Source organism: Cyberlindnera jadinii (genome assembly GCF_001661405.1).
Source record: "Cyberlindnera jadinii NRRL Y-1542 unplaced genomic scaffold CYBJAscaffold_6, whole genome shotgun sequence".
Classification (NCBI taxonomy): Eukaryota; Fungi; Ascomycota; class Saccharomycetes; order Phaffomycetales; family Wickerhamomycetaceae; genus Williopsis; species Williopsis jadinii.
In genome coordinates, this window is record NW_017963657.1 from 646,464 (window position 1) to 670,942 (window position 24,479).

Genomic DNA, 24,479 nt, shown 5'->3' on the forward strand with positions numbered 1-24,479 from the left:
TAGGGGAGGGTGAAGGGGGAACATGAGTGCGAAACTTAATCGGAGAGAGCCTTAAGGCGTTATTATCCATCTCTTTCAAAGGTGATTTCATCATAACAGCCAGATCTCTTATCTTCTTCACTGGTGAATCATTCCCTTTCAGCTTCTTAGGAGACTCAAGCAATAACCGTGGATTCCTAATAGATTGTTAGAACATGAAGGCCTTCACAAACACATGCACGTAGCAAAACTTACTCAGTATTTTCGTTCAAGATCTCTTCCATTTGTTCATCTATCCAAGTGAGATCAGCCGCCACTGAATACGCAAACTGTTCAGCATCTTTCATAATAAGGTCGTGAAGAGTAAACAGCTCCTTTCTGATCCACTTGGAAGTGCCAGGAACTTCATCCTTTTTCTTTGCCGCCTGAATCGACCAAAGTGACATTGCTTCAAAGATACTTCGAAACCACTCAGGATTGATGGAAACGCTGTTAACTGTTGTGGAAGCGTTGAATGCCCCCCTAAGTTGAGTGTTTGTTTTGTTTTGTTTATTGTTTTTGTTTACATTTTTTGAAATGTGTTGCACGAACCAAACCATATTCTCGTTGTGCGACAAATCCAGCGGTGCAGTACCTCAGAGTTGATATGCCAAGTTCCCGGGGATTGGGTGTACGGGTGTGTAGTTGACATGTCCCCTAGAAGTGGTTACCCGAAACAGTTATTATACACAATGGGACATTTATGTTGTCTGACTCAGTTGCATATACTCACCACTCACCAAAGTCACATACTGGACGTTTTCATAGACCATCAAGCTCTAGTGGATAGATGTGAACGTTTCGAGCATATGTGAATATGAGCTAAAGGTTGAACATGGTATGGGTAATATGCCTACCAATGTTTTCTGACGTTCCTTGTAATGTAGTTAAAAGAACCGACAGCATTTACCAAGATATGCATCTGTGAGCAGATTATAAGAAAGACCAGTACGGGAGTTTCTATTCAGGATTGTGAAAGAAGTTCCCGGAGTATGATATTAGCTTCCAGTTAAACCTGGAGGAGAATGAGAACTTGACTCTCAAATTCACTATATTGAGTATTATCATCGATATTGAAGTTCAGTAGATGCGATGTTGGTGCTTTTGAAGGTATTGAAGTCCGATTTGGCTGCCATTACACTGTCTTTTCAACTTGATGTTTTACAAAATTGAGGCCAGCACCTGCATTGTGAAATACTTCAAAGACCATCGACATTCAAGCAGATTGTTAACGAACTATTCACATGAAATAGTCTACCTCTCAACACAAATTGATTTCATCGTAAATTGCTATATTGGATCAACTGTGATGCTACTGAACATTTTCAATCCAAAAGACCCTCATAGGATTGCGTACGATGTTCAATACAACGCTATTGAAAATCACGAGCAAACCAATCCAGGATCAAACAAGGTTATTATGATAACAAATTCACCAAGTACACCAGCATCTATAGTTTTCTGAAGTACAATTCAAAAGGATCAAGTTGGCATTGGCTCCAAACCACTATCCTCGAGTCAGAGTTTAAACAAGTTTTGAGTGAAGAATCCATGATAGACCCACTCATCAAGAGAAGTGTCCCAATTGTACTTAATATTGTTACACACCTACATCCTCAATATATTGCTGATGTATATTATTAAATTATGCCAGAGTGGTTCTTCCACCAACTTCTGTGCTTGCTGTACCGTCTTGCATGTTCCCATCACGAGCAGCCACGAACTTTTCATAAATCAATGACAACTTTCTCTTCTCCGAGTTTGAAATACTTGGTTTGGTTCCGTCCAATGCGGTGACAAAGTCGCTGTGTTGAATGGCAACACCGTTGTCTTCGTCACTAGACTTATCTGTAGAAATTAGCTCTTGAGAAGTCGCGTTGAAATTTTTCAATAAAGGTTCAATTTGTCTCAAGGCCTTTGTTCTTTCATAAGGCTTAAGATGGAAATTGGCTTTCAATTGATCCAATGATACTTGGAAGAATTCATGGACATCATCATTTTCTGCTTTGACGGCACCTTCAGAAGCTGCCTCGTCAAGCTCTAATTTCTTATGAACGGCTTGCAAGTATGCGTTGTAACCCAGGGCTTGCATATCAGCACCCGAGAACCCATCAGAGTTCTCTGCAATCTCTTCCAGTGAAACGTCATCAGCAAGATTCATTGTCTTGGTTATGGCTCTCAAAATGTCCAACCTTTCCTCAAAGTCCGGCATACCGCACAGGACACTTTTGTCCAATCTTCCAGGACGTAACAGGGCAGAATCAATCAAGTCTGGTCGACTAGTTGCAGCCAAGACATACACGCCATCCAATCCTTCAGCACCATCCATCTGCGTAAGCATTTGGTTAACGACTCTATCAGTAACACCTGTGGAGTCATGTCCTCTTTTTGGAGCAATCGAATCGAATTCATCAAAGAACAAGACACAGGGTTTTGCAGCTTGGGCTCTTTCAAAAAGTTCTCTAACAGACTGTTCAGAGGCACCGATGTACTTGTTCAAGATTTCAGGACCCTTAACGGAGATGAAATTCAACCCACATTGACCTGCAACAGCAGATGCCAGTAACGTCTTACCACAGCCCGGATAACCATATAAAAGGATTCCAGATCTAAGACGAAGAGTTGCTGCTTTGAAAATTGGCGCATATTTGGTTGGCCATTCCAACGATTCTAGAAGGATGGACTTTGCTTCTTTTAATCCTCCAATATCGGACCAACTTGTAGTGGATTTTTGAAGCTTAACACCTCTCAAACTAGAGGGAACGTAACCAGTAATAGCTTTGGTGAATAATTTGTTAGTAATATCTGGAAGCGGACTGTCACCTTCAATCGCTTCATAAATTGCCTCATGATTGATTCTATCGACGAGGATTTTCAAATCACTTGGTAAATACCCTTCAGTCTCTTGAGACATCTCAGATCCATCAAACTCCTTAGAAAGCAAGAGACCGTACTTTTGAAGGTAGTATTCAATAATTTGCTGTCTTGCTTCCTTCAATGGTGCTTTGATAGCAATATTTTCTTCAAAACAATGACTGGAGAATAGAATACTATTAACAGCTTCTTTAGATTTTGCTGTAGCTATTATGGAAACAGCTCTCGATTGCATCATAGTATTTGAGGCTTGAATAAAGTACTCTGATAGTTGTCTGGTTTGAGAAGAGTCCATATTCTCGGCCTCAACTGGGAACAAGAATTCCAATCCTTCCAAAACGAGAACACTTGGTGCATACCAAGCGCACTTATTCAACCACAGGTCAAGTTTCTCCTTGATGTTTAGAACGGATTCTTTTGAATAGTCATTACATTCAATCTTCAAAACATGTGTACCCGTCTGTGCTATTTCATTTGTAATCTCATCAACAATAAGAGATTTACCACATCCAGCTGGTCCATAAACCAAGACACCAACTTTGCCCTTTTTCAACGATCTCTTGATCTTTTTAGACGTTTCTTTAGTCCCGATTGAAATCGTCACATCCGGTGGTGATTTAACAGTGAGGGAAGAAGGGATCTGTGACTTTGGAACAAGGATGTCGTCTCCTATGGAAAAGGACAGTTTTGAATCTCCAGATGGAGCCAATAATGTTGATTGATCCTTAAACTGCAAAACACAGCCTTCTGGGAATCCAGCCAATATTGGTAATTTGACGCCTTTGGTCAAACATGTGTTATTCAATTCCAAATCAAAGAAGTGTTTACTAATTTCTTCTTTTAGCTTTTGTATTTTCAGCCTTTTCAACTCCTTTTCTCTTTGAGCCTGTGTGCTACTAATATTCAACTCATTCAATGATTCCGGTTTAGATTCACTCGTGAGTGGTGACACTATCAGTGTTGGATACTTCGTGATTGGTGATGGCGTGGCTTTTTCCAACTTAACCATGAATCCAATTTCACCATCAACATCCAGTGCAATGGCCAATAATCTGGATAACCCAACTTGGGATTGAGCAGAAGGATGATGAACCAGCTTTGCACCGATTTTCTTCGATATGGCCTGAGCCTTTGCATCAATTTGTTGGGTCTTTTGTGCATCGGGACCTGCAACGATGGAGACGTTAACGAACTGTGCATTCTGTAGAGGAATCATAACCTCATCAAAGTTCGCATACACCTCATAAGAAGTGGTTTCAAAATCACCAAACAACTTATGAGGTAGTGCAATACCTCTTTCCAATACTGAAGGAGCCGATTCACTAGCTGGACGTCCATTGGAGACTGATCTTGCAGAAGAGCTCTTCTTACGTCTGGATCTTCTTGTCTTTGGAGCAACGTGCAGTTCAGTATCATTGACTAGTTTAGCCACCTTACCTAAATTTGCCGGCTCAGGGTCCATTTTAGTCACCTTTAACGTTGCAGAGACCGTTTCAGATGCATACACCACAAATGGCTTATTCATCTGAACTGCTCTCGTTTGGAACAAGATTTGATTCTCCACTGCACCGGCATGTAGCTCTATGATTTCCCAATCAGACTCAGTCAAAGGCTCAACTTCCACTGTTGACACCGCTGGAATGTCCAGGTCAACCTTAATGTCCACCAGCTGCTTATCAGTGAGTTCGACGCTCTGGGCAAAGGTCGGGTCAATAGCAATAGATTTGTCTGTATGGAGTCCATTCCATCCAGCATACACGAGATGAGGCTTATTGTTTCTCTTATCTTTCCACTTCAACTCAACGACAACGCTTTGTGATGGCTTGGTATTATTAGTACTCATCTTCTTCCGCATTGCTCTTCAATACAATAGGCTACTCACAATATCAGCACCGTTCAACATGCTCACCATTGAGGTGGGCAATGAGATAAAGTTGGTACGAAACGACTCAAACTGTACAGATACTTTCTTAGACTCCATAATCGTAGATAGCTCCCCGAACTTGCCTCTTTACTCATGGCGAGAAGAAGTTGGAATCCTCGACGACCGCTTTTTATGCCCCGATTTGTGTGGAGAAAGATGCCTCGGGTACAGGAAACAGCGCCAGATTTCGAGGGTAACAATATAACCCACCATCCTCGGAACTGCACCATCGGTAGCTGAAGTTACCGGGGGACCCCCCCCCCCATCAACAAGTAGCAGATCAACACCTTCACAGGACTGCTTGTCGTTGTTCATTACACCGAGAATTTGACCTCTCTCTGTGTATCCACAGGACTGTTGTCATCGGAACTGATCTTACTTGTCATCACACACCGCACCGCTGACGTGGGAAGAGTAACAACCAACCCCGTATTCAATCAAGAGAAGGAGACCCTCAATCACTCTCATACAGATACACCATGGGACTTCAGTACCTTATCAGCATGAACCGCCAGGGTAAAGTGCGGCTTGCCAAATGGTACCAGAACTATACAGTAAGTATTGTCCGGGTGTATAACGTTTCATGTCAGACACACACGTAACTAACACTTGCATCAGCATGATGAGAAGTACAGGATCAACGTGGACGTGCACAAGTTGATCTCCTCACGAGAACACAGACAACATAGCAACTTTGTCGAATTACAGGACTCCAAGCTGGTATACAAGCGCTATGCCGGGCTGTTCTTCATAGCCAGCATCGATCTCGAGGACGACGAGCTTGCCTATTTATCCGCCATACATCTATTAGTAGAAGTGTTGGATCAACACTTTGAAAACGTTTGCGAACTGGATCTCGTGTTCAATTTTTACAAAGTATACGAATGCCTTGATGAGATCTTCCTTGGGGGAGAGTTGCAGGAGACGTCGAAGGAGGTGATTCTAAATAGGTTTGACGAAATCGAAGCCCTTGAGTAAACGAAGAATATAAACATACCCGTTAAAACAGTTCAACTTGCTTCAAATCCTTGGATAGAACTTCTTGCACCAGAGGCCAAACTTCCTCGGCAACGTCCTGTATATTTTTACCATCAACAACTAGAGTATTCCAATTTGGTTCGTTAAAGAACTTCTCAAACTGTAGCTTGACCTGCTGTTGAAACTCTGTAACCTCGTACCGCTCATCTCCAAACCCACCTCTGCTTGACTGGCTATCGTTCAGGTTGAGGAAAATGGTCAAGTCGGGCCTTGGGAGCCCAATGTCGGGATTGAGACACCACTGAGCATCCAACCCCTTCGCTGCCGTGTATGCCACGCCAGAGTAGACATACCTATCAAGCACCACGATTGTGCCGTTGTGCAATTTCTCCTTTATACCACGGGAAAGTTCCCATCTATTCGCTGAGAAGAGCAGATGTGCTGATTCATCAGACAGCTCGAACGACTTGTCAACGAGGTACGAGTTGATCAACTTGCCAATTGGTGTTGTTCTGTCTGTTGATAGGTATCCGCCGCCGTTAGTACTGTGTGCTTTGTAGTAACAGGTTGTTCAAACGTACCGGGAAACTTGATCAGTTCAACGTTCAATCCCTCATTGCGTAATCTGGTTACCAGCTCACTGGTTTGGGTTGTCTTGCCGGCTCTGTCCAGTCCTTCAACAAGGATCAAAGCGCCTCTGCCCATGTTTCACTGATGCTCGTCGTTCACGTCTAAACAAGCACAGTTGCACCAGCGCATCCACATTTTTCTACACAGGGGGACTACGTGCTTGTTTACGGAAGAGCTCTAGAAACGTATTTATTATTTCAAGAGATATCTTGTGAGTCTTTTGTAGCCATCAACGGCGTTCTTGAGATCTGCCACGGTGACATACTCGTCTGCCGAATGCGCCACCAGGATCGAGCCTGGCCCGTAAAGGTATCTACTCTTAAATTGTCTCTCCAGGTTAGGAACATCTGTGAAGTAGGCTAGGACAACAGTCTCGAAGCCTGGCACCTCAAAGTCCAAGTAGACCGGCTCCTTGTTTTGTATATCCACCAGCTTGACGTTGTCATACTCCTGATTGGCTTCATCGACGATGTGCTTGATGGTTCCACTGACAGTGCTTGTACTGTGTGCAACTCTGATGAGAATCTTTGCGCGTGCCTTTGGTGAAACAACATTAGCGGCGACTCCAGCCTCGATGATACCAACGTTGACGCTTGAGTTACCCAGTAGCTGGTCTGCTGGGTACTCAGCATGCTCAATTTGGTACAAGATATCGATCAGCTTCTTGTTGGCATCGATCCCCAACTGTGGATAACCAGAATGCGATGCCTTACCTTCGACGTCAAGCTCAATGTTGTAGATACCCTTATGCCCAACACCAAGCTTCAGCTCTGTTGGTTCACCAAAGATAGCATGGTCCCAATAAGCACCGAGCTTATCACTGGCGTGTCTCATTCCTATCCCATCGTACTCTTCCCCAACAACAAACAAGAGCGATACATCGCCTTCACCAACCTCACCTGACTCGTACAGCTCCTTTAAGGCAATGATCTGGGACGCAACAGATCCCTTTGCATCGTTCGAGCCTCTTCCGTATATCTTGTCACCTGACTGGTAATAAGGAATATAAGGCGGCACTGTATCGATGTGTGATGTTAACAACACGCTGGTGTTTCTTTTAGAGCCAAGATACGCATACACATTATCTCTGCCAGGCTTAACAGACTGTAATTCCACTGTGAACCCATTCTTTTGCAAGTATCTTTCCAAGAATTTCCCAACAGCTTCTTCATCACCGGAGATTGACGGTATATCGACCAGGCTCTTATGAAGGGATATCAATTCGTAGTCCTGGTGGTACACTTGTCCAATGAAGCTTTGTTGAAGTGACTCCCACACAGAGGCGGCACACGCTACTGAAGCAATGGTGAGTACATTTGTGAGTCTCATTTCATAGGCCAACTCGTGATTGCAAAGTTGTATAACTGTGGTTCCAGAGGGTCGAGATGGTCGGGCTTTTATATAAAGTCCCCCGGTGGTGGTGAGGAGGTTCTGCCGGGCGAGAGCCCTCTTTGCGCGCAGCATCTCATCCTCAGCAGATTTACTGTGGCTTACTCTAACCAAATAGTTACACAAGTAGTAGAGAAAAGTAATTAGTTTTGAATGTATTCGTATCCATTTCCCTTCCTGTCGCCCAGATTATACGCAACAGCAGAGAAGGAGGAACATGATATGGTCATAGTCCTATTGAGCGCACCACGATTGGGAATACGACCATCGCAGTGAATGGAATCCCAGCGTACACAATGAGACGTACAATGATTGTAATGTCGTAACGATTCTTGAAGACTCCGCAGGTGAAGACAACATTGTCCTGTTGTAGTTTATCCAGTGCTTCAAAGTATTCCTTATGTTCCTTTAAGTCTTCAAACTCTGTCAAGTCGATGGTGGATTGTGGACCGACGATATCCCTTGTCTTACGTGAGCTCATCTCTTTGACAAATCCAGTCACGTCTGTTTCGTGTTTATCCATGGTTGCAGATCTGATTCTGTTGAACGTCGGTGCATCAGGCTTACGATTCAGCAGATTGTACACCGGCTGGAACAGTTTCAGTAGCAGTGGCTTGGAAATCTCCTTCCAGATAGCTACGAGCAGTATGCCTATAACGACACGGATAAGAGATTTCAGTACTCCGGATTGTTCGAATGAATAGGGCATGCTGATATCTAATGGATTCATCAAATCTGACCGAAGATCAGTTCTCACAAAGATCCAGTTTGAGAGCTCAAATCCCATGATGACCCCTATAAACGCCACAGAATCGTCATAACAGGGACAGTCATCCACTGGGGATATGTGGAAATAGATCAGGGCATAGTTGAACAATACAACCGACAAGACAACATAGACTGGTTTCTCCAGGATAAACGTATCGTAGCTTTCCGCAGTCCACATTCTTAACGAGTATAAACTACCACCGATTAACGAACCAACAATGATATCAGCCAAACCGTGCATTCCACAATATACTCTTCCAAAGATCAGAGAAAAGTAGTATATCAACAAGGCCAAAGATGCTAAGACGAGCGAGGTTGTACTGCCAAATGAGTCCCTGTGTTTCCAGATCTCAAACATGAGGTACACTGACACAGCAGTGGCATTGGCAGAGTGCGACGAAGGGAAGCCGTACTCCTTCGCAGTATAGCCAGACATTGTGATTCTGTGCAGAGGCGGTGATCTTGGGCGTGGCAGACAGCAAAAGTCCTTGATATACCCGCTCACATAGATACCGTAGCCTAGCAAGAACACCAAGTCACGAGTTGTGCCGCCGTAGCCAAACCAGCAGGGAAGAGGTAACATCAACACGTAGAAGGTATGTGCGGCTAAGTTTGCTGTCCATGCAAAGTAATAATCCAACAGGGGACTCCTCAGCCTCCGTTGAATCTGTGAGAGAATTGGAGTCTCTGCTCTAATTAAGGGCAGCAGCGCTTGTCTTACCCTGAACCTCAAGGGATGGATCTTCGTCTTGTAATGTATATGTGGGAAGTTGCCCGAATCATCGTATGGTGACTTCGTGTCGAACCCGTTGAGATGGGCAAATTTGTCGATCGATTCCTGCGACGACGACTTTGCCTTCTCGCTCTCTGAGCGACTTTCCTTTTCGGAGCTTGTCATGGCCCTCATTGTGAAGAACAGCAAGCCTGGAGGGTGTCAAATGTCTCAACAACTGACGGAGCAAACGGACAAAAGCTGAGTGCAAAGATGGCCAAAGAGAGAAGGAAAAACCAAAGAAAAACAGAAAAACAAAAATCAACAAAGCATCGATGTTTGATAAGTTGACCGTTCACGAAGCACACTTAGCGACACACGTAACAACACACGCAAGCAAAAAAAAAACAGCTGGTTTCAACGCGTTTGGAAGTTGCCTCGGTGAAATTTAAACGGCCGAATACACCCTCAGAAAAGGTGGCTAAGCTGCCAAGGGAAAAATTATAGGGGTATGCTGTATGGTAGGGGCAGCACAGACACTATGGTAGAGTTTTCCAGTGCATAGTGCGCGCTGTACGTGAAAGGCACACATGCATTTTGCTCAGGTATTCGGGTAAGATGTACAGGTTTTTGGTGTTAAGCGGTGAATTTGCATAAGGACAGTGTGCGCCAGCTGTGTGTATTGGTCTTCGTCTATGAGTGTTGGTCTTAGTCTGTGTGTATTGGTCTAAGGTGAGCAGGATGGGTGCTCTAGTCAGCTTTACCTTGGAGGCGGAGGACAGGTGCGATATTGAGGAGCCGGATGCTATGTGAATAAGCTTGATAATGAGAATAAACCTGGACGGTGTTTGGCAGCAGAAGTTTACCCGATGACATCCTTTTTTGACTTGTTATCGCTCAAACCTCTTACCTGGAGTGGCAGGTATGTGGTTGGAGACAAATGGCTCTTATGTGTACAGTGTAGGTTACATCCGGGTGCTGTGTGTTGAAACACACGGATGTGCAACTAGACGGTGTGCTTCATTGATATAGCTGGTGTTATCCGAGCCGAGTAACACCGGGGTTGAACACGAGAGAAGGAACAGTCAAGAAACTATGAAACAGTAAAATATCTACTTGTATTCCATAGTTCAACAGCAGATACAAGCTATGCTAGAAATCCAGCGGGGAGAATTGGATCGTGGCAATGCACTGCGTTTTTGCAGTGGTGAGCCATCGCCATTTGTATGAGCCACCGCCATTTGTATAAGCATACAATGACAATATGCAAGGGACTGCATAGTGGGCAAGCCATCAACATCTTCCTGATAAATACTGACAGACACAAGCTGAAACCTATATAACTTTCCAGGAGAATCACCAAGTCCCTCAGTCAGAGGTCATACAATAGCTGGTGCTACAAGACTTGAGGGATTATAAGATAAAGCCTTTAAAATACACACAGACAATCCAAGTCATGTCAAGCGCACATGCTGAGGTTGACACATCAGTAAACGAATTGGAAATCTATCCTCTTGTTACCAACATCAGTGGTTGATTTTCTGTAAGTATTTCTCTCTTCCTCTGTCAGTTTGTTCCACGCTTTGGCGTTCTGCCTGTTTCTGAGAATATAATACTGTCTGGTCGCAATACATACAATAAAACATGCAATACTGACGCCAATCAGCCAACTGTTACCCCTGTGGTAAAAAGGACTATCATCAGCTCTGTATACATTTGACGATACAATACCAGCTGCCTGGGAAAACATATTGACCAATGCCGCACTAACAGCTCTTGAACGAACAGAATTGGAATTATGAGAACACCATGAGATTGAAATAGCCCAAAATGGTGCATAACCAAGCAACACTGTCAATATAGCATATGTCGGCCAAACATCAATTTGAGATCCTGACCAGAATCTCAGCGGAACCAAGCAGGAGAAACACCAAACAGCCACGGAAGATAGCACTAGAGCCCGACTGTTCAGCTTCTCTGAAAGCCAACCCGTCAGTAGCATGGTGATGATAGTCAAAACACTATTAGGAATGGTCAATAGATTTGTATCAAAGGTGGAGAATCCAAGCTGACGGAGTGTTAAGGTCAAATAGTTCCCAACAGGAGAGGCCATTAAGTCTCCGAGAAATCTCACAACATATATTGGTAGAAGATCGTAGTCAGTTAATGACATTAGAAGCTCTCTGAAACTCACTGGTTGGCGATTGTTCATATCACCTTTGGAAGGGTCGTCTCTCAATACTCTATTAACAACAATCTTCTCCTCATGATCGGTGAACCACCCATTTCTTCTATACCAAGTTTTAGTTTGTACAGCACTTGCAGGCATCATGAAGAAGCTTGCAATACCGATAAGAAGTGTGAAGATACCTTCCACTAAGAACACCCATTGCCACCCATGTGGAAGTAGATGTGTATTGATCCTGATGAGTGCATATCCCAGAAGGGCACTAAGAATATCCATCAAAGGATTAGCAATGTAGAATAACGAGAGTCTAAATGGTAATTCATCTGATTTGTAGAAATATGACATCCATAAACATGTATCACAGATAAAACCACCTTGAAATAGACCAATCAATGCTCTTGTAATGTAAAAGCCAGCCCTGTCAGTGATTGCTGCCTGTGAGATAGATACCATGCTCCAAAGACATAGCTGAGTGGGGATCCAGATATCAGCACCAATTTTCTTGGATATCAACTGTGATGGTAGCTCTGCTCCAAGGAAGCAAATAAGATTTACAGTCATTGCCCAGTTATAATCATTTGTAGACAGTCCCAGATCGTCAAGCACATCGTCACTCAAAGCTTGGTTAATATTGGCTCTGTCAAAATCAAGTGCAGTGAACATAATGTATGCCCAAAATGTCACTCTCCAGTCGATCTTCCAGAGGAGCTTCTTTTCCTCAGCAGTAGTCCAAATGTATTCCGTATCGAACAAGTGACGACACTCGTACTCTGCATCCTTGTAAACTTGTTTGTAATATTCAGCAACTGCAGGGTCTTTGAAGATATGATCTTCAACTGTGGACAGCGACTCTTCGTCAGCAACCTCATGTACAATCGTTCTGTCCTGGGATGAGAGATATTCTTCTCAAAGTTTCCAACCTTTAACCAGCTTGACATTTTTGGCATAAGATGAGAAGTTATATATGCTCAAGATATTAGAACTCAAGGATAAGTCTGATACTTATATGACCAATCAGTTACAGTTCTCACAGACTCATAATAGGGGATGAGTCCATAGCTTTACATGCCGATTCACCATGCTGTGGCTGCAATTGCAGTAATGTGAAATAACTTCAATGGATAGATAGAAACCTTCATGCCACTGTGGCGATATTTATCCAAATTGAATATGTACATGCCTATTACTGAAGATCTTCATCAAAAGCTTGGTAAAAGAACCCAAATGAGTTAACCATCTGTTAGGCTCACAGTATGAACGAATTTTTCAGAAACACAAGTTTGCCCATGTAGTGTATTGCAGCAGTAAAAGTCAACTCGAGTTGTCATTGAATCACCAACATTATATGCTGTCAATATTAAAATATCAGGGCAGAATAGCGTAGACGATAAACTTTAATATGGTCTCAGTTCTCGTTGAACTATCACATTATGCACTCATATCTTGGTTTGAAGTGTAATCTAGAATCAAAATAGTGATGTTTCAAGAAGAGTTGTCAGTTGGCCAGTCTTTAGTGGTTTATCATTGTCTGTAAAAGTTTTTGTCTTAAATCACAGTTGTGGGTACGGGCCTATCACCAATGAGAATAAAAAACAACTTAGTTATATCCTCAATTGAATCATAAATAGCATCGAATATCGCAATCGTGGCTGTTGACACACAAGTGACTGTTGATATAAGTGGCTTCTGTCAATTCTACAGTTCTCTTGATGTGGATGTATTCAGCGCCCGAGTGCAGGGATACGCATATATAGTTTTGATGAAGTGAGACGTTGATTGAGCACTTCGTCCAGCTCTGTAGACGAATCGGAGGTCAAGTCTTCTATTGTCAGCATCTTGTGAGATTTCTCTATAGATTCGCTGGTCCTCCTCGCTCATTTGGTCCCAAGCCCATGCTTTCTGTTTATTTCTGAAGGTATAGTGCTCTCTTACAATCATGCAGCCTATAAAACAGGCGACACTGAAGCTGATAAGCCAGCAATTACCTATGTGGTATAGTTAACTATCGTAAAACCTGTAAGCTTGCGATGACACAATAACATCTACATGGAAAGCATGCTGATCAGCGCAGAACTCACAGCCCTCGCACCTGCTGATTTCGAGCTATGGGAGCACCTCGAGATTGAAATGGAGACAATGCACCATAGACACAGTTGAATTGAAATCCAAGCATCAGCACCCAGATTTTTAGAAATTAGTTGGGTCAGTAATTCAAAAGGTAGGAAACAAATCAATGCCCAATTATAATCGTTTGAGGGTAATCTCAAGTCTTCATGCATATCATCACTCGATTCCTGATTGATGTTTGTCCCATTACACTCAAGCACACTGAACATCAAATATGCCCAGAACGTCAATTTCCAGTGGATATTTCAAACAAGCTTCCAGTCCTCTGGAGGTGTTCAAGTGTGAGCAGGATGTAAGTGATGACGACATTCGTACACGACTTTTTCATAAAGTTTCTCGTAGTAGGAAGCCACACCAAAATCTTGGAAGATGTGTCTTGGTGAAAAAAAACAAAACCCATAAGAAAGTACCGTAACCCTCAACAAGAACTGATCCTTTTGGAGACAATTGTTGAATCCCTTCATTTAGTTGAGGGATAAACTGGATTTCAATGAAACCTGTGGATACTGTTAGAGCCCAAATCTATGTCGATCCCCTCTCTTCAATGCCAATGAATAGAAAGACGGACAACAAGCAATTATGTGGCTGATACGAGTAATCCATGGCGCTACCACAGTGGTATCCTCATATGTATCACTTCTGCGAGCCAGATAAGTAACAAGTATAATGGTTCCAATCTTCATCAAGAAATGAATGAACTTAGAGGTATTTTAACAGACCAAGGATTACATTTTCAACCTGGCTCACATTTGATCACTAGAGGCTCAAACGGATCTACTAACAACTCAATATGACTAATCACATTCACCGAGAGAGAAAGAATAGATAACTCTGATCCATCCTTCAGCTCTGAAAGGGGGGAAACAGGATAAATATATGTCGTTCAATTCATAAGAAGTTAAAGGTCATAAAAGCCAGGGAGACAACGCACACCTCAGGAAGTTGGTTCTTGAATGATTTGTTCAATTTCATTCTTTTTGGCACGTGCAGCAAGGTTCTGTTCTCTTTTCTTCTGTGCTTCAGGTGTAAGTTCCAACGGTTGCATCTCTCTAAAGGTCACTGATACTTTCTTTGGAGGGAATGTGCCATCTGGGTTTGGGGTTGCTGGGGTGAACTTTATAAGCTGGAAGTCCTTTGTCAAGTAGTAGGTCACACCACCACCGATAGCCAATCCTATAAACCCTGCAATGATTCTTCCTGTGTTTGTTGGTGCCATCTTCGAGCTGGTATCTTCTTGCAATTGAACCCGTCAATGTCTCTTCAAGCTTCACCATTGCAACAACGTGAAAAGTGCCAACGATGAGAAGGAAACCTTTACCCGCGACATTCCCCAGCGGTGCGGGCACAGTGGCCAAGCGTGTGCACTCGGAGATGTCCATTCGACATCGGCTTTAGCCACACAGCACAGAGACTGGGCTCCTACGCTGGAAACGACTTCATAAGCCATGTCCAATCGACTCAGCACATCTGTAAATGTTCCAATGTGTACACCAGGGTATTCATAGCGTATTTGTCTCATGTCACAAATGGGTAAAGTGAAGGAATCTTTCTCTAGACCATCCAGTTAACGGGCGTTGTAATGGAAAACCGTAGGCCCGATGGAACAATGATGTTTTCTGCTTACTTCCCCGCGGCCGGGCTCACAGGCAGGGGGGAACCACATGCGCCTTAGGCGCAATTGCAAAGTTGTGGATTTACGGCGCCATAGTTGTGACTTTGTAAGCCATTGGCAGTTGAGTCATCGTGGATGAGACTATAAAAGACCATACAACTTCCCCAGACAGTCTGTCCTTAGAGATTTTCTCCTTTTACAGTCAAAATCCTCTTCACTAGACAAGAAGAATTCAGGAACAATAACAGCCACACATGCCCCTCACATTCCAATCAAGAAGATCAACAGTTTATTCAACCAAGGGTATCGTATCCTCGACACAGCCATTGGCCAATGCCGCTGGTGTTCGAATTCTCGAGAAGGGCGGGAATGCCATCGATGCCGCTGTTGCTGTTTCCGCTGCACTGTGTATCACTGAGACCGCTTCAACAGATCTTGGGGGTGACGCCTTTATCCTCTTCTATGACAACAAGAGCAAAAAGGTCCACGGTCTCAACGGGTGTGGTAGATCTGCGTCAGAGATAAGTCTCGATTTGATCAACTCCAAGTACCCGGATCATGTTGAAAACAACCGACTGAAAGTAAGCTCTCCGTTAACTGTAAACGTCCCTGGTGCGGTAGCCGCCTGGGAGAATGCAATTTCAACATGGGGGTCTGGGAAGGTTACGTTTGCTGAGGTTTTACAGCCAGCAATAGAGCTCGCTGAGAATGGATATCCAATCTCTGAAATAAGTGCCTCTCTTTATAAAGAGAGCGAGGAAACTTTAAAGAAAGTGAACGCAGTGAAGGGGAATGACTTCCTCAATGAGCAACTATCGACGTTTTTGCCGAATGAAGGGTTAAAAGCTCCCAAAACTGGTCAATTAATGAAGAACAAGAGATGGGCTGAAACATTGAAGCTTATTGCTGAGAATGGAAGTGAAGCTTTTTACGAAGGTCCAATTGCTGAATCAATTGTGAAGGAAGTTCAAAGCCGCGGTGGGTTGTTGAAATTAGAGGACCTAGCAGCTCATTCTTCGACCCAAGTATTCCCCTTGTACTTTGAATTCTTGGGTAAGAAGTTGTGGGAAATCCCACCAAATGGTTCTGGAATCATTGCACAGCTCACACTGGGTCTGATAAAGGCATTGGATTCCAAAGGTGATGTTAAACTGTCTGAGCTTAACCATAACTCCGTTGAATACCTCCATTTGATAATTGAGTCCCTGAAGCTAGCTTTTAAGGATAGTGAAGAGTATGTCCATGATCAATTTCATGTTTCGAAGAACTTTAAGCTTGCAAATTCTCCAATATCACTACAGGAGCAACTACTGACCTCTCCTTACTTTGCAGAGCGTTCAAAATTCTTCAACAAGGATAAAGTGCTTGACAATACCACTTTGAAAGTTGGTACTCTACCAAACGAGTCGTTCAAATCCGACACAGTCTACTTCTCCGTCACAGACAGCGATGGAAATGCAGCAAGCTTCATTAACTCTGTGTTCCACAACTTTGGTTCCGGTATTCTAGTTGAAGATCGTGGATTCTTCCTTCAGAATCGTGGAGCCAACTTTAGCTTAAAGCCAGATTCAAAGAACGTTATTGCTGGGTCTAAACGCCCATACCACACAATTATTCCTGCTATGATTACCACCCCATTGGCAGATGGAACAGATGACTTGTATGCAAGTTATGGTATCCAAGGGGGATTCAACCAACCACAGGCCCATGTTCAGGTGTATCTTAACCTACTGCTGTTTGGCATGACTCCCCAGGAGGCACTTGATGCTCCAAGAATTTCATTGGCACCTCACCCTAAATACTCCTCAACAGATACAGGACTTGGAGCACAAGGGCCTGTGAGCACCAGTGTGACATTGGTCAATGTGGAATCTGGTATTGATGCAGATGTCATTGATGGGCTTAGAAAACTGGGACACGACATTAGAGTGGTTGAGGGCGATGCAAGAAAGGTCTTTGGCCGTGGGCAGATCATTAGAAAAGAACCAGGAGAACAACTTGTCTATGCTGCAGGCTCTGATCCTCGTGGTGATGGTGCCTCAGTGCCATTGCTCTGATCATGTTTCTGTTTTTTGTATGAGATTTCAATGAAGGCACTGGCGAAGTTAGTCATCGTAGCGTACAATAAACAACTACATAAGCGATTAATTTCTTCCCAGAACAGCAATTGTATAACCTTACATGTTGATATGGGGACATGGATTGTGTAATAGCAGAAAGACATCGGTCTTATCAATTGTAACAGGTAAAAAGTCCAGCACCCAGATTTCTCTAGCATTTTTGAAAAGAAAAAAAAAGTGGAACTCCCCATAGGGGGCTCGAACCCCTGACATTTCGGTCAACTTCCCCTAGTTAGTTCTGTAAAAGCCGAACGCTCTACCGACTGAGCTAACAGGGACGAGTTCCAAAATTTCAACATCCATCATTCTTTGTTATAGTGAATGAAGGTGTGATCCAATTCATACTCTGATATGTTATCACTCAGATCAAAAAACAAGTTCCATTGTACTTTACCAGTGTCTTCACATCGAGAAGTATTAATATTGAGCATTAAAAATCGAACATGTCCCAAATTTGAACCATTAACTCAATAACGTACTCAATAACCTGAAACAAAGCCTTCAATCCATTTCATTGGACTGATATTGGTACTCAAATGCCAGAAGCTAAATGTATTTTCATGAATGGCCTGATTAGAGCTAAATGGGAATTCAAGATTTTGGAGCAAAGAGCTAAGAGTCTCATAATGAGGTACAGCATATTTATCCTTTCTTCTTCCAACTTTCCAATACTTAAGTGTACGAAAATGCTAAATAATAGGGCTCATACTACTACCACAACGAACCTGGTAGTGTGTCATCACATGAATTCATATCAAATAGGATTGTCTTTAGTAAATGCTTACCTAGATCAATATTTCCTCTTACTACTTTTTCAATATAGTCATATTTTATAGCGTACCTAGCTTTGTCAATGGAACGGTAGATGTAGACCTCAAGAGGTATAAAGTAAGATCTTTGAATTGAGAGCCATTTGATGTAAGAGACAACAGCCATGTGACTAGATAGCTGGGTATACAAAAGACCAGAAAGGACTTTATTTTGGCTGAATGATTTAATTTTATTTAAAACTCTATAACCGCGAGTTGATAACCAATGAATGAGCCTATCATATCTACCAGGTTTGAATGACTGGGCATTGCGATTTCCTTGTCCATACACAGAGAAAGGACTGTGGAATTTGGTTGTTAAATCGTCATTCAAGTGATATAGAAGACTCCAGGAGTTTTTACAGAGCAGAACCTCTATAACATGGGTCCCATTTTCGACTATAATAATAGTGAGTTCTCATAATAAACTGCTGAGAGCAGAACTGACTCAAAAGGTTTAATCGAAATTTCTGAAAGCTTGGTTCTATTTTGTACCTCTACGCTGGTTATCAACAGTCGTTATCCTTACAATAGAATGTGACTTACTATATAACTCTCAGCTCTTGTATAACCAGGAATAGTTGATATATGTGTTGTGCCAAAAACGCGAACAAAAAATATATAAGAAGAGAGTAAATAAAGAACCGAGAATAATATTAACAACCGGCTCATAAAAAAAAACAATAGGAAAAAAAAAAACAAGATAAGAAGACTCCCTAATAAAGAAAAAACAACAGCAACCAACACAACAACAACACCATCAACGAGAAAAAAAAAAAACAACTAATAAACGAAAAAAAAAAAAAAAAAGAATAACAACCCGCCGAAAAAACTACTAAAGAAGCTGCGTCGTCAAAAAACATCATAAAAAAAAGCGTTGGTAAACCCCTACCAAGCATGGTTATAGCAACGGTCCAAGTTTGCATTTCCCCTAAGAAGTAACCTAAGCTAATGAACCTAATACATACTTATATTACATGAAAGGCACCCTTAGTGTGTGGGTAAAAAAAGCTTCGATATCAAACCTGTGAGGCTTTATGTGGATTAAGCACCCAATCTGCACGTCATACAGCTCTTATTCGCGTTTGAAATTTTAGAGCCATTGATTGAATTGGCTACTTCAGTATTATATCATCAGATTCAACAAGGTGTGTCGTAATGATAAGTCTCCTATTCAGACCACATTGATATGGCACCGGATTCTTGTCATGAGCATCCAGTAGATAAGCGTCGAAAACCCCTGGAAGGAAACTGCAAGAACCTGCATTCTACTGCAGTCATCTATTAAGTTGACTCATTTGATCAACATCGGTCCCAAAGTCCGATGTGTGGAGCCTGGATTTCATCAACCTGAGGGCCGAGTTCTTATCCAAGAGCTCTAGTAAACCATTTAATGGAAGTATGTACTTATTACATGTACCTTTCTTGCATAGTTCAGCCCAGAAAGAACGACATCCAACGAATAATCTTGCAACTTGTACTACCAGTTTTCGTAGAACCTTCTTAAACTAATTATTCCTTTTAATTCACCCTGAGTTCATGATAACCCGGCAGTGGCTATCGTGATCTTCATAGGAAGCAGTGACTTCAAATATTCATTGGATTAGAGCTGCTTTATGCTATGTGAAATGTCACCGGAACAGGGGTTGATGAACTTGCTGCATATGTTCCAAACAGTTTTCACTTCACGGAGATGCTCATAGTGGACTACAAGTAATGTGCTAGAAGACTAAAGAAAAGCATGGCCTTTCTTCAAGTTACTCTAAATTTGTATTACTGTGTTCAGATGGTTTGGAATCACATCTTTGGGAAAAACAGTCAGATTGTGATTGCTTTCTATATATTTTATTGCCTTTCCGGGAATCTTGAGGAATAATAATAATAACCTTAAACTTCAACATGTACAGTGTGCATTTGGGACGTTATCAAAGCGATTTACAGTTGTAATAGTCCATAGAGATGTGCTCATTCTTTGGGCAGGAACATTTGCCGGCATAAAAATTTAAAAGATCAGTGTGGTAGACCAACGGTAGTTCATGGTTGATCGTTATTTTATTCACTTGAAAGCGGAAAAACTTATAAATTCACCGAATGTCTCTGATCAAAGAAAGGTAGAATATCAGTACTCGTATAGCAGCTACTTTTCTTACCCAAGTTAAAGACGAAGTAATTGCAATCATGAACCCAGCTAATATTTTTTTGTCACTTTTGTCCATTTCGACTGCAGCCCAAGCTGCTTTTAACGTTCCAACCGCCAAAGTTGTTAGAGGAACCGACTTCCCCTACGGTGTTGAATTGAGTGTTGGTGCCCAAAAGTCAGTTGTTAAATTGGACAATACTGTTGGTGATATTCTCCTTACCAAGGATTCCGGTTTTGACATTGTTAATTTGATTGAAAGTTTGAACAAGGATGTCAGCGTTGATTTTGAAAATTTTGGGAAGAACTTCAAAGAAGGCCTGAACAAGATCAACAACCTCATCTGGGGTAAAGAGTCGATCTCCTTTGGCGGTTCAGATATCACTTACAAGGATGTTGTTATAGGTGCTACTGCTGATTCGAAGGAGTCTTCCATTTTTGGACTGGCAAATCCATTCACCGTTGGTACAAATGACACCAGATTTTGGGATATTGTTCAAGAACTTGGCGGATCACCATCATTCTCCTTTGGTCTTTCAACCGCACCTTCCAACGAGGAACTTGAAGGATGGTTGACCTTTGGCGGTGTTGCTAGCAGTTTGTTTGAAAACTTGACGACGATCCCTCTTATTGGTGAGGATCAAACATTGCAAGTTGCCCTCTCTGCCGTGAAAGTATTAACTGGAAAGGAGGAGTTGACCCGCTTGACCAATGTTACTTATAGAGCCGAGTTCAACCTTGGTGTGAAGCTTTCCACTTTGCCATTGGGACTGTTGAAGGATATCCTGTATCAGTTAGGCTACGTCGAATTGACAACCGATGCGGCTGGTCTGTTTATCGTTGGATGCGATGAGCTTCAGTCGTTTGAGTACGAATTCAACGAACTGGTCTCGATCACCGTTCCAATCCGTCAAATTAGCACCCAAAATGACGATGGAACTTGTTCCCTCGCGATCATTCCAATCGATGACGACGCAGACACCGTCACCATTGCAGGGAGCTTGTTAGGCTTGATCTACTTTTCAGTTGACTTCCGTGAGGGTGACATCAGCGTTGGCCAGGCAATCTTCCCTGGCATTGTTGCTGACCCACACTTTGAGGTTACCCCGCTGTCACCATGAACGTGTTGTATAGATATTTTTACAATGTTGTGTATATAAATGTGATATCGAAGACCTAAGCTCTAAGCCCACATGCCACTCTCACCTTCAAAACCACGTACTCAAGTGCAAGACTGAAATGGCACCAGGAGACTTTGTTTCCCTGTTAAAAGCGAAGAGAACGCATAGCCGAAAAGGGAAGTTTGCAAACAGAGAACGAACACCGCAAAACCCAAAAAAAGAACAGTCCCTCTCTGTTCGGGAAAACGATTCGTGACACAGAACCACAATAACACGGAAAAGTACGGCTGTGTCCTGGTGGATAAGAAAATTCCAGCCATGTGTTCATTTCGCCATTGGGCAACAATTTATAGCCGAGACAGGGAATTTTGCGCAAGATGATTCATACATTTGCGCAAACTTGCGCAAAAAAAGAAAAAACACGAACGAAAAAAAGTGAAAAAGAAAAAACTTCAACACCAGCGCAGGAAAAACATAAAAAAAAGGTTGAGCCAACGCTTTTCTTTCCTTGATGATACCTTTGAACCCATCTTCAACAACCCCCAACCCCAACCCCCTTTTTCTTTTATTAAAAATCTCACAGTAGATTTCCTTGTTAAAAGACTGTTATAACTTTGTGTTAGTTAAACTTGGTCTGAGGAGATTTTACGGATTTTTTTAATCAAAAAGGAAAAAAAACACACACACAAACACAACCCGTCTTTTAAAGTACCGGGAAAGGAAGACAACTGTTCATTTGTCCATTTGTCCCTTAGTCTTTGTCTCATTTTCTTGTGCTATTTCCTTGTCAGACTTGCTCTACGAGTTTGGAGCACTGTACAAGTCCGAAGAAGGTGTCAATATCACCACCGAGACGAGTTTTTCACCTCGACAAGGTTGCCGATATCAACTCCTGGCCCACGCTTTTAAGTGTTCCCACACAGAACAAAACAAGAGGAACCCTACAGACCAAGTCATCAAGGACAGAAGCGTTATACATACACGTCTTCTTCTCAGAGTGCCAGGTTACTGTATATTCATTCCAGCACTGTTGTTCGTGAAGCAATCCTCTCATTGAAAAGTGGTGCACATTTGTTTGTCAGCTAAAAGACCCTACGCAACACGCAAAAAAACGAAATTTTTTTTCGTGATTGAAAAGCAAAGTACAAAGAGGCAAAGCAACAACAACAGCAAAATACAACAAGGACATAAAGAAATTACGAGTGTGATTTTAGAAAGTGATCTATACTGCTTTCTTGATTTCATTTATCGTTGTTGAGGTATAGGACTTACTTATTGAAGTTCTAATATCTGTTTCTTTCGAGTTTCTTTGGTTCTTCCATTATAGGCGAGCTTTTTGTTAAGTTATCGCTTATCTGAAACGGTTGTTCTTGGACTTCCCTCAGACTTTTTCTTCCTTTTTATTTTATTCTTTCTTTTCTATAGAAGTTGAACGTTGAATAAGAGACACCATCATGTCTGCAGTCTACGGATATCAGCCATTTGGTGGACGTTCCCATGTTCAATCTCACTCCTATTCCCATTCCTTTGAGTTGCCACAGTACCAACAGGTTGGCCCACCACCTATGTACTTGCCTCCACCACAACACCAGTTTGGTGGCCAGTACAACAACTACACCATGGGACCATCACTCCATCAGCAGCAGCAACAGCACATGTTTTATGGTGCATGCGGGGCTCCTATGCCTGCCCCAGTTGCTGTTCCTGTTCCGGCCCCACAAGACCAAGATGCAGTCACCGGCGGTGTCAGTCCAGTGTTGGATTATGACTTGGACATCATGACCAAGTTTGTTGCTTACTTGTCGCACAGACTCTTTGGAAGACACGATACTGAGAACCCACGTTTTGTCGGTCAAATGAAGGCCGTGTTGGGTGCAGTTCGTTTGCCAAAATCTTCAATGATGTTGGCTTGTTACTACTTGCTTGACAGATATGAGAAGGATTCTATCCTTTTCAACTCGTCATCAGATGAGTTGCTCTACGAGATCACTGTTCTGGCTCTTGCCCTCGCCAACAAGGCTAACGATGACCACACTTTCATCAACAAGTCGTGGTCCCAGGCAACTGGTCTCTCTATCATGCGTATCAACAGCTTGGAGGCCACTTGGTTAGCAATGATTGAGTGGAAATTGCACAAGATTGATATGACACGTTTCAACGAACTCACTGCTCAGTTTGACAAATACACAATTAACATCAACAAGCACCAGGAACAGATTCAACTGCAACAACAACAGCAGCAACAACAACAACAGTTTGCAGCTATGTCTGCTGCAAGAGCCACTCCAGGCAACTATCATTACAGTGTTCAAGAGCCAGTTTCTCCCGTGTCCATGAACTCCGAGTCCTCTCCAATATACAACTCAGGTATCACCCACCAATCTCCTTGGGCTTATCAACAGTTGTATAACAACGCTGGATTTGGTAGCTACGGTCACCAGAAGAGTTATTCTTGGCAAGTTGATCAGTTTGAACCAAGTTATTATTGTTCAAAAACTGGTCTTCAACACAAGAGCCAATTCTGTTCTTGTACCTACTGCTCATCTTCGGTTAGAGGAGTTGAATGGAACTCAAGATTGGGTACCGCTTGTTGATTGTTATTCATCCTATTTGTCTACACTATACTACTAATACTTGCTTTCTTTCCAAAATATCTGAAAACAAAAAAAAAAAGTATTCTTATACACACATACATCAAAAGTTTTTTATGCTGCTTCTTGTGACTTCACTCTTTTATTTTTTATGCTTTTTTGGTTTATTCATCTCTCTGTGTTTGGTTTGTTTGTCGATTTTGATTCCACTTAACTGTTGGAGTTTCCTTTATCAACGAACTTGACATATCTTGTCTTTTCTATATATGTTGTCGATCGTCTTTTACTTTTTTTCCAAGGTCGATGTCATCGTTATACTCAAACGAGGCTCTTTTTCTTTTTTTTTTCTACCTTGATATATTGCTAATACGACTACGGATCCATTTATTTGGTTAATTCATGGTCTAAACTACTATGGCAACGTTTGTTATATAAAGTCAATACAATTGGTCGCTGGATCTTGGATCATCGATCATGTTAC

General features: G+C 42.3%; 9 protein-coding genes and 1 non-coding gene across 10 annotated transcripts; 4 read left to right on the top strand and 6 right to left on the bottom strand.

The window, feature by feature from the left end:
- Positions 1-1,628: 1,628 nt before the first annotated feature.
- On the bottom strand, positions 1,629-5,077 carry PEX1 (AAA family ATPase peroxin 1). Its single transcript, XM_020213357.1, has 2 exons — positions 4,775-5,077; positions 1,629-4,714 (listed from the first exon to the last, which is right to left on the bottom strand). Exons 1-2 carry the CDS (start codon positions 4,871-4,873, stop codon positions 1,664-1,666), a joined length of 3,150 nt encoding a protein of 1,049 aa, XP_020070785.1. The 5' UTR covers positions 4,874-5,077; the 3' UTR covers positions 1,629-1,663.
- Positions 5,078-5,100: 23 nt separating this feature from the next.
- On the top strand, positions 5,101-6,172 carry APS2 (Aps2p). The gene is made up of 2 exons (XM_020215059.1): positions 5,101-5,370; positions 5,435-6,172. Exons 1-2 carry the CDS (start codon positions 5,296-5,298, stop codon positions 5,792-5,794), a joined length of 435 nt encoding a protein of 144 aa, XP_020070786.1. The 5' UTR covers positions 5,101-5,295; the 3' UTR covers positions 5,795-6,172.
- On the bottom strand, positions 5,817-6,603 carry CDC8 (bifunctional thymidylate/uridylate kinase; the record flags this gene model as incomplete). The annotated part of the gene is made up of 2 exons (XM_020213358.1): positions 6,376-6,603; positions 5,817-6,310 (listed from the first exon to the last, which is right to left on the bottom strand). The coding sequence occupies exons 1-2, from the start codon at positions 6,497-6,499 to the stop codon at positions 5,817-5,819; spliced, it is 618 nt and encodes a 205-aa protein (XP_020070787.1). The 5' UTR covers positions 6,500-6,603.
- Positions 6,592-7,753, bottom strand: CYBJADRAFT_194198 (M20 family metallopeptidase; the record flags this gene model as incomplete). Its single annotated transcript, XM_020217510.1, has 2 exons — positions 6,592-7,654; positions 7,703-7,753. 2 exons carry the CDS (start codon positions 7,751-7,753, stop codon positions 6,617-6,619), a joined length of 1,089 nt encoding a protein of 362 aa, XP_020070788.1. The 3' UTR covers positions 6,592-6,616.
- A 195-nt stretch (positions 7,754-7,948) lies between these two features.
- CYBJADRAFT_167757 (phosphatase PAP2 family protein) lies at positions 7,949-9,701 on the bottom strand. Its single transcript, XM_020215060.1, has one exon. It carries the CDS (start codon positions 9,486-9,488, stop codon positions 8,040-8,042), a length of 1,449 nt encoding a protein of 482 aa, XP_020070789.1. The 5' UTR covers positions 9,489-9,701; the 3' UTR covers positions 7,949-8,039.
- A 1,078-nt stretch (positions 9,702-10,779) lies between these two features.
- On the bottom strand, positions 10,780-12,419 carry CYBJADRAFT_177559 (MFS general substrate transporter; the record flags this gene model as incomplete). The annotated part of the gene is made up of 3 exons (XM_020216871.1): positions 10,780-10,908; positions 10,930-12,345; positions 12,402-12,419. The coding sequence occupies 3 exons, from the start codon at positions 12,417-12,419 to the stop codon at positions 10,780-10,782; spliced, it is 1,563 nt and encodes a 520-aa protein (XP_020070790.1).
- Positions 12,420-15,203: 2,784 nt separating this feature from the next.
- CYBJADRAFT_167761 (gamma-glutamyltransferase family protein) lies at positions 15,204-17,421 on the top strand. The gene has a single exon (XM_020215061.1). It carries the CDS (start codon positions 15,475-15,477, stop codon positions 17,275-17,277), a length of 1,803 nt encoding a protein of 600 aa, XP_020070791.1. The 5' UTR covers positions 15,204-15,474; the 3' UTR covers positions 17,278-17,421.
- Positions 17,422-17,523: 102 nt separating this feature from the next.
- Positions 17,524-17,618, bottom strand: CYBJADRAFT_t94. The gene has a single exon. It is a non-coding gene; the product is annotated as a tRNA-Lys (tRNA).
- Positions 17,619-19,980: 2,362 nt separating this feature from the next.
- CYBJADRAFT_167762 (uncharacterized protein) lies at positions 19,981-21,840 on the top strand. Its single transcript, XM_020215062.1, has one exon. It carries the CDS (start codon positions 20,328-20,330, stop codon positions 21,405-21,407), a length of 1,080 nt encoding a protein of 359 aa, XP_020070792.1. The 5' UTR covers positions 19,981-20,327; the 3' UTR covers positions 21,408-21,840.
- Positions 21,841-23,544: 1,704 nt separating this feature from the next.
- Positions 23,545-24,356, top strand: CYBJADRAFT_167763 (uncharacterized protein). Its single transcript, XM_020215063.1, has one exon. The coding sequence runs from the start codon at positions 23,552-23,554 to the stop codon at positions 23,999-24,001; it is 450 nt and encodes a 149-aa protein (XP_020070793.1). The 5' UTR covers positions 23,545-23,551; the 3' UTR covers positions 24,002-24,356.
- Positions 24,357-24,479: the final 123 nt, after the last annotated feature.

What these genes read in the sequence shown, in the direction of transcription:
- PEX1 (XM_020213357.1), bottom strand. Translation starts at nt 4,873, where the DNA reads ATGGAGTCTAAGAAAGTATCTGTACAGTTTGAGTCGTTTCGTACCAAC. An exon ending in TGTTGAACGGTGCTGATATT is followed by an intron (nt 4,715 to 4,774) that starts GTGAGTAGCCTA and finishes AATAATACCAAG; the next exon opens with CCATCACAAAGCGTTGTCGT.
- CYBJADRAFT_167762 (XM_020215062.1), top strand. Translation starts at nt 20,328, where the DNA reads ATGAACCCAGCTAATATTTTTTTGTCACTTTTGTCCATTTCGACTGCA.
- CYBJADRAFT_167757 (XM_020215060.1), bottom strand. Translation starts at nt 9,488, where the DNA reads ATGAGGGCCATGACAAGCTCCGAAAAGGAAAGTCGCTCAGAGAGCGAG.
- CYBJADRAFT_167761 (XM_020215061.1), top strand. Translation starts at nt 15,475, where the DNA reads ATGCCCCTCACATTCCAATCAAGAAGATCAACAGTTTATTCAACCAAG.
- APS2 (XM_020215059.1), top strand. Translation starts at nt 5,296, where the DNA reads ATGGGACTTCAGTACCTTATCAGCATGAACCGCCAGGGTAAAGTGCGG. An exon ending in AATGGTACCAGAACTATACA is followed by an intron (nt 5,371 to 5,434) that starts GTAAGTATTGTC and finishes CACTTGCATCAG; the next exon opens with CATGATGAGAAGTACAGGAT.
- CYBJADRAFT_167763 (XM_020215063.1), top strand. Translation starts at nt 23,552, where the DNA reads ATGACACGTTTCAACGAACTCACTGCTCAGTTTGACAAATACACAATT.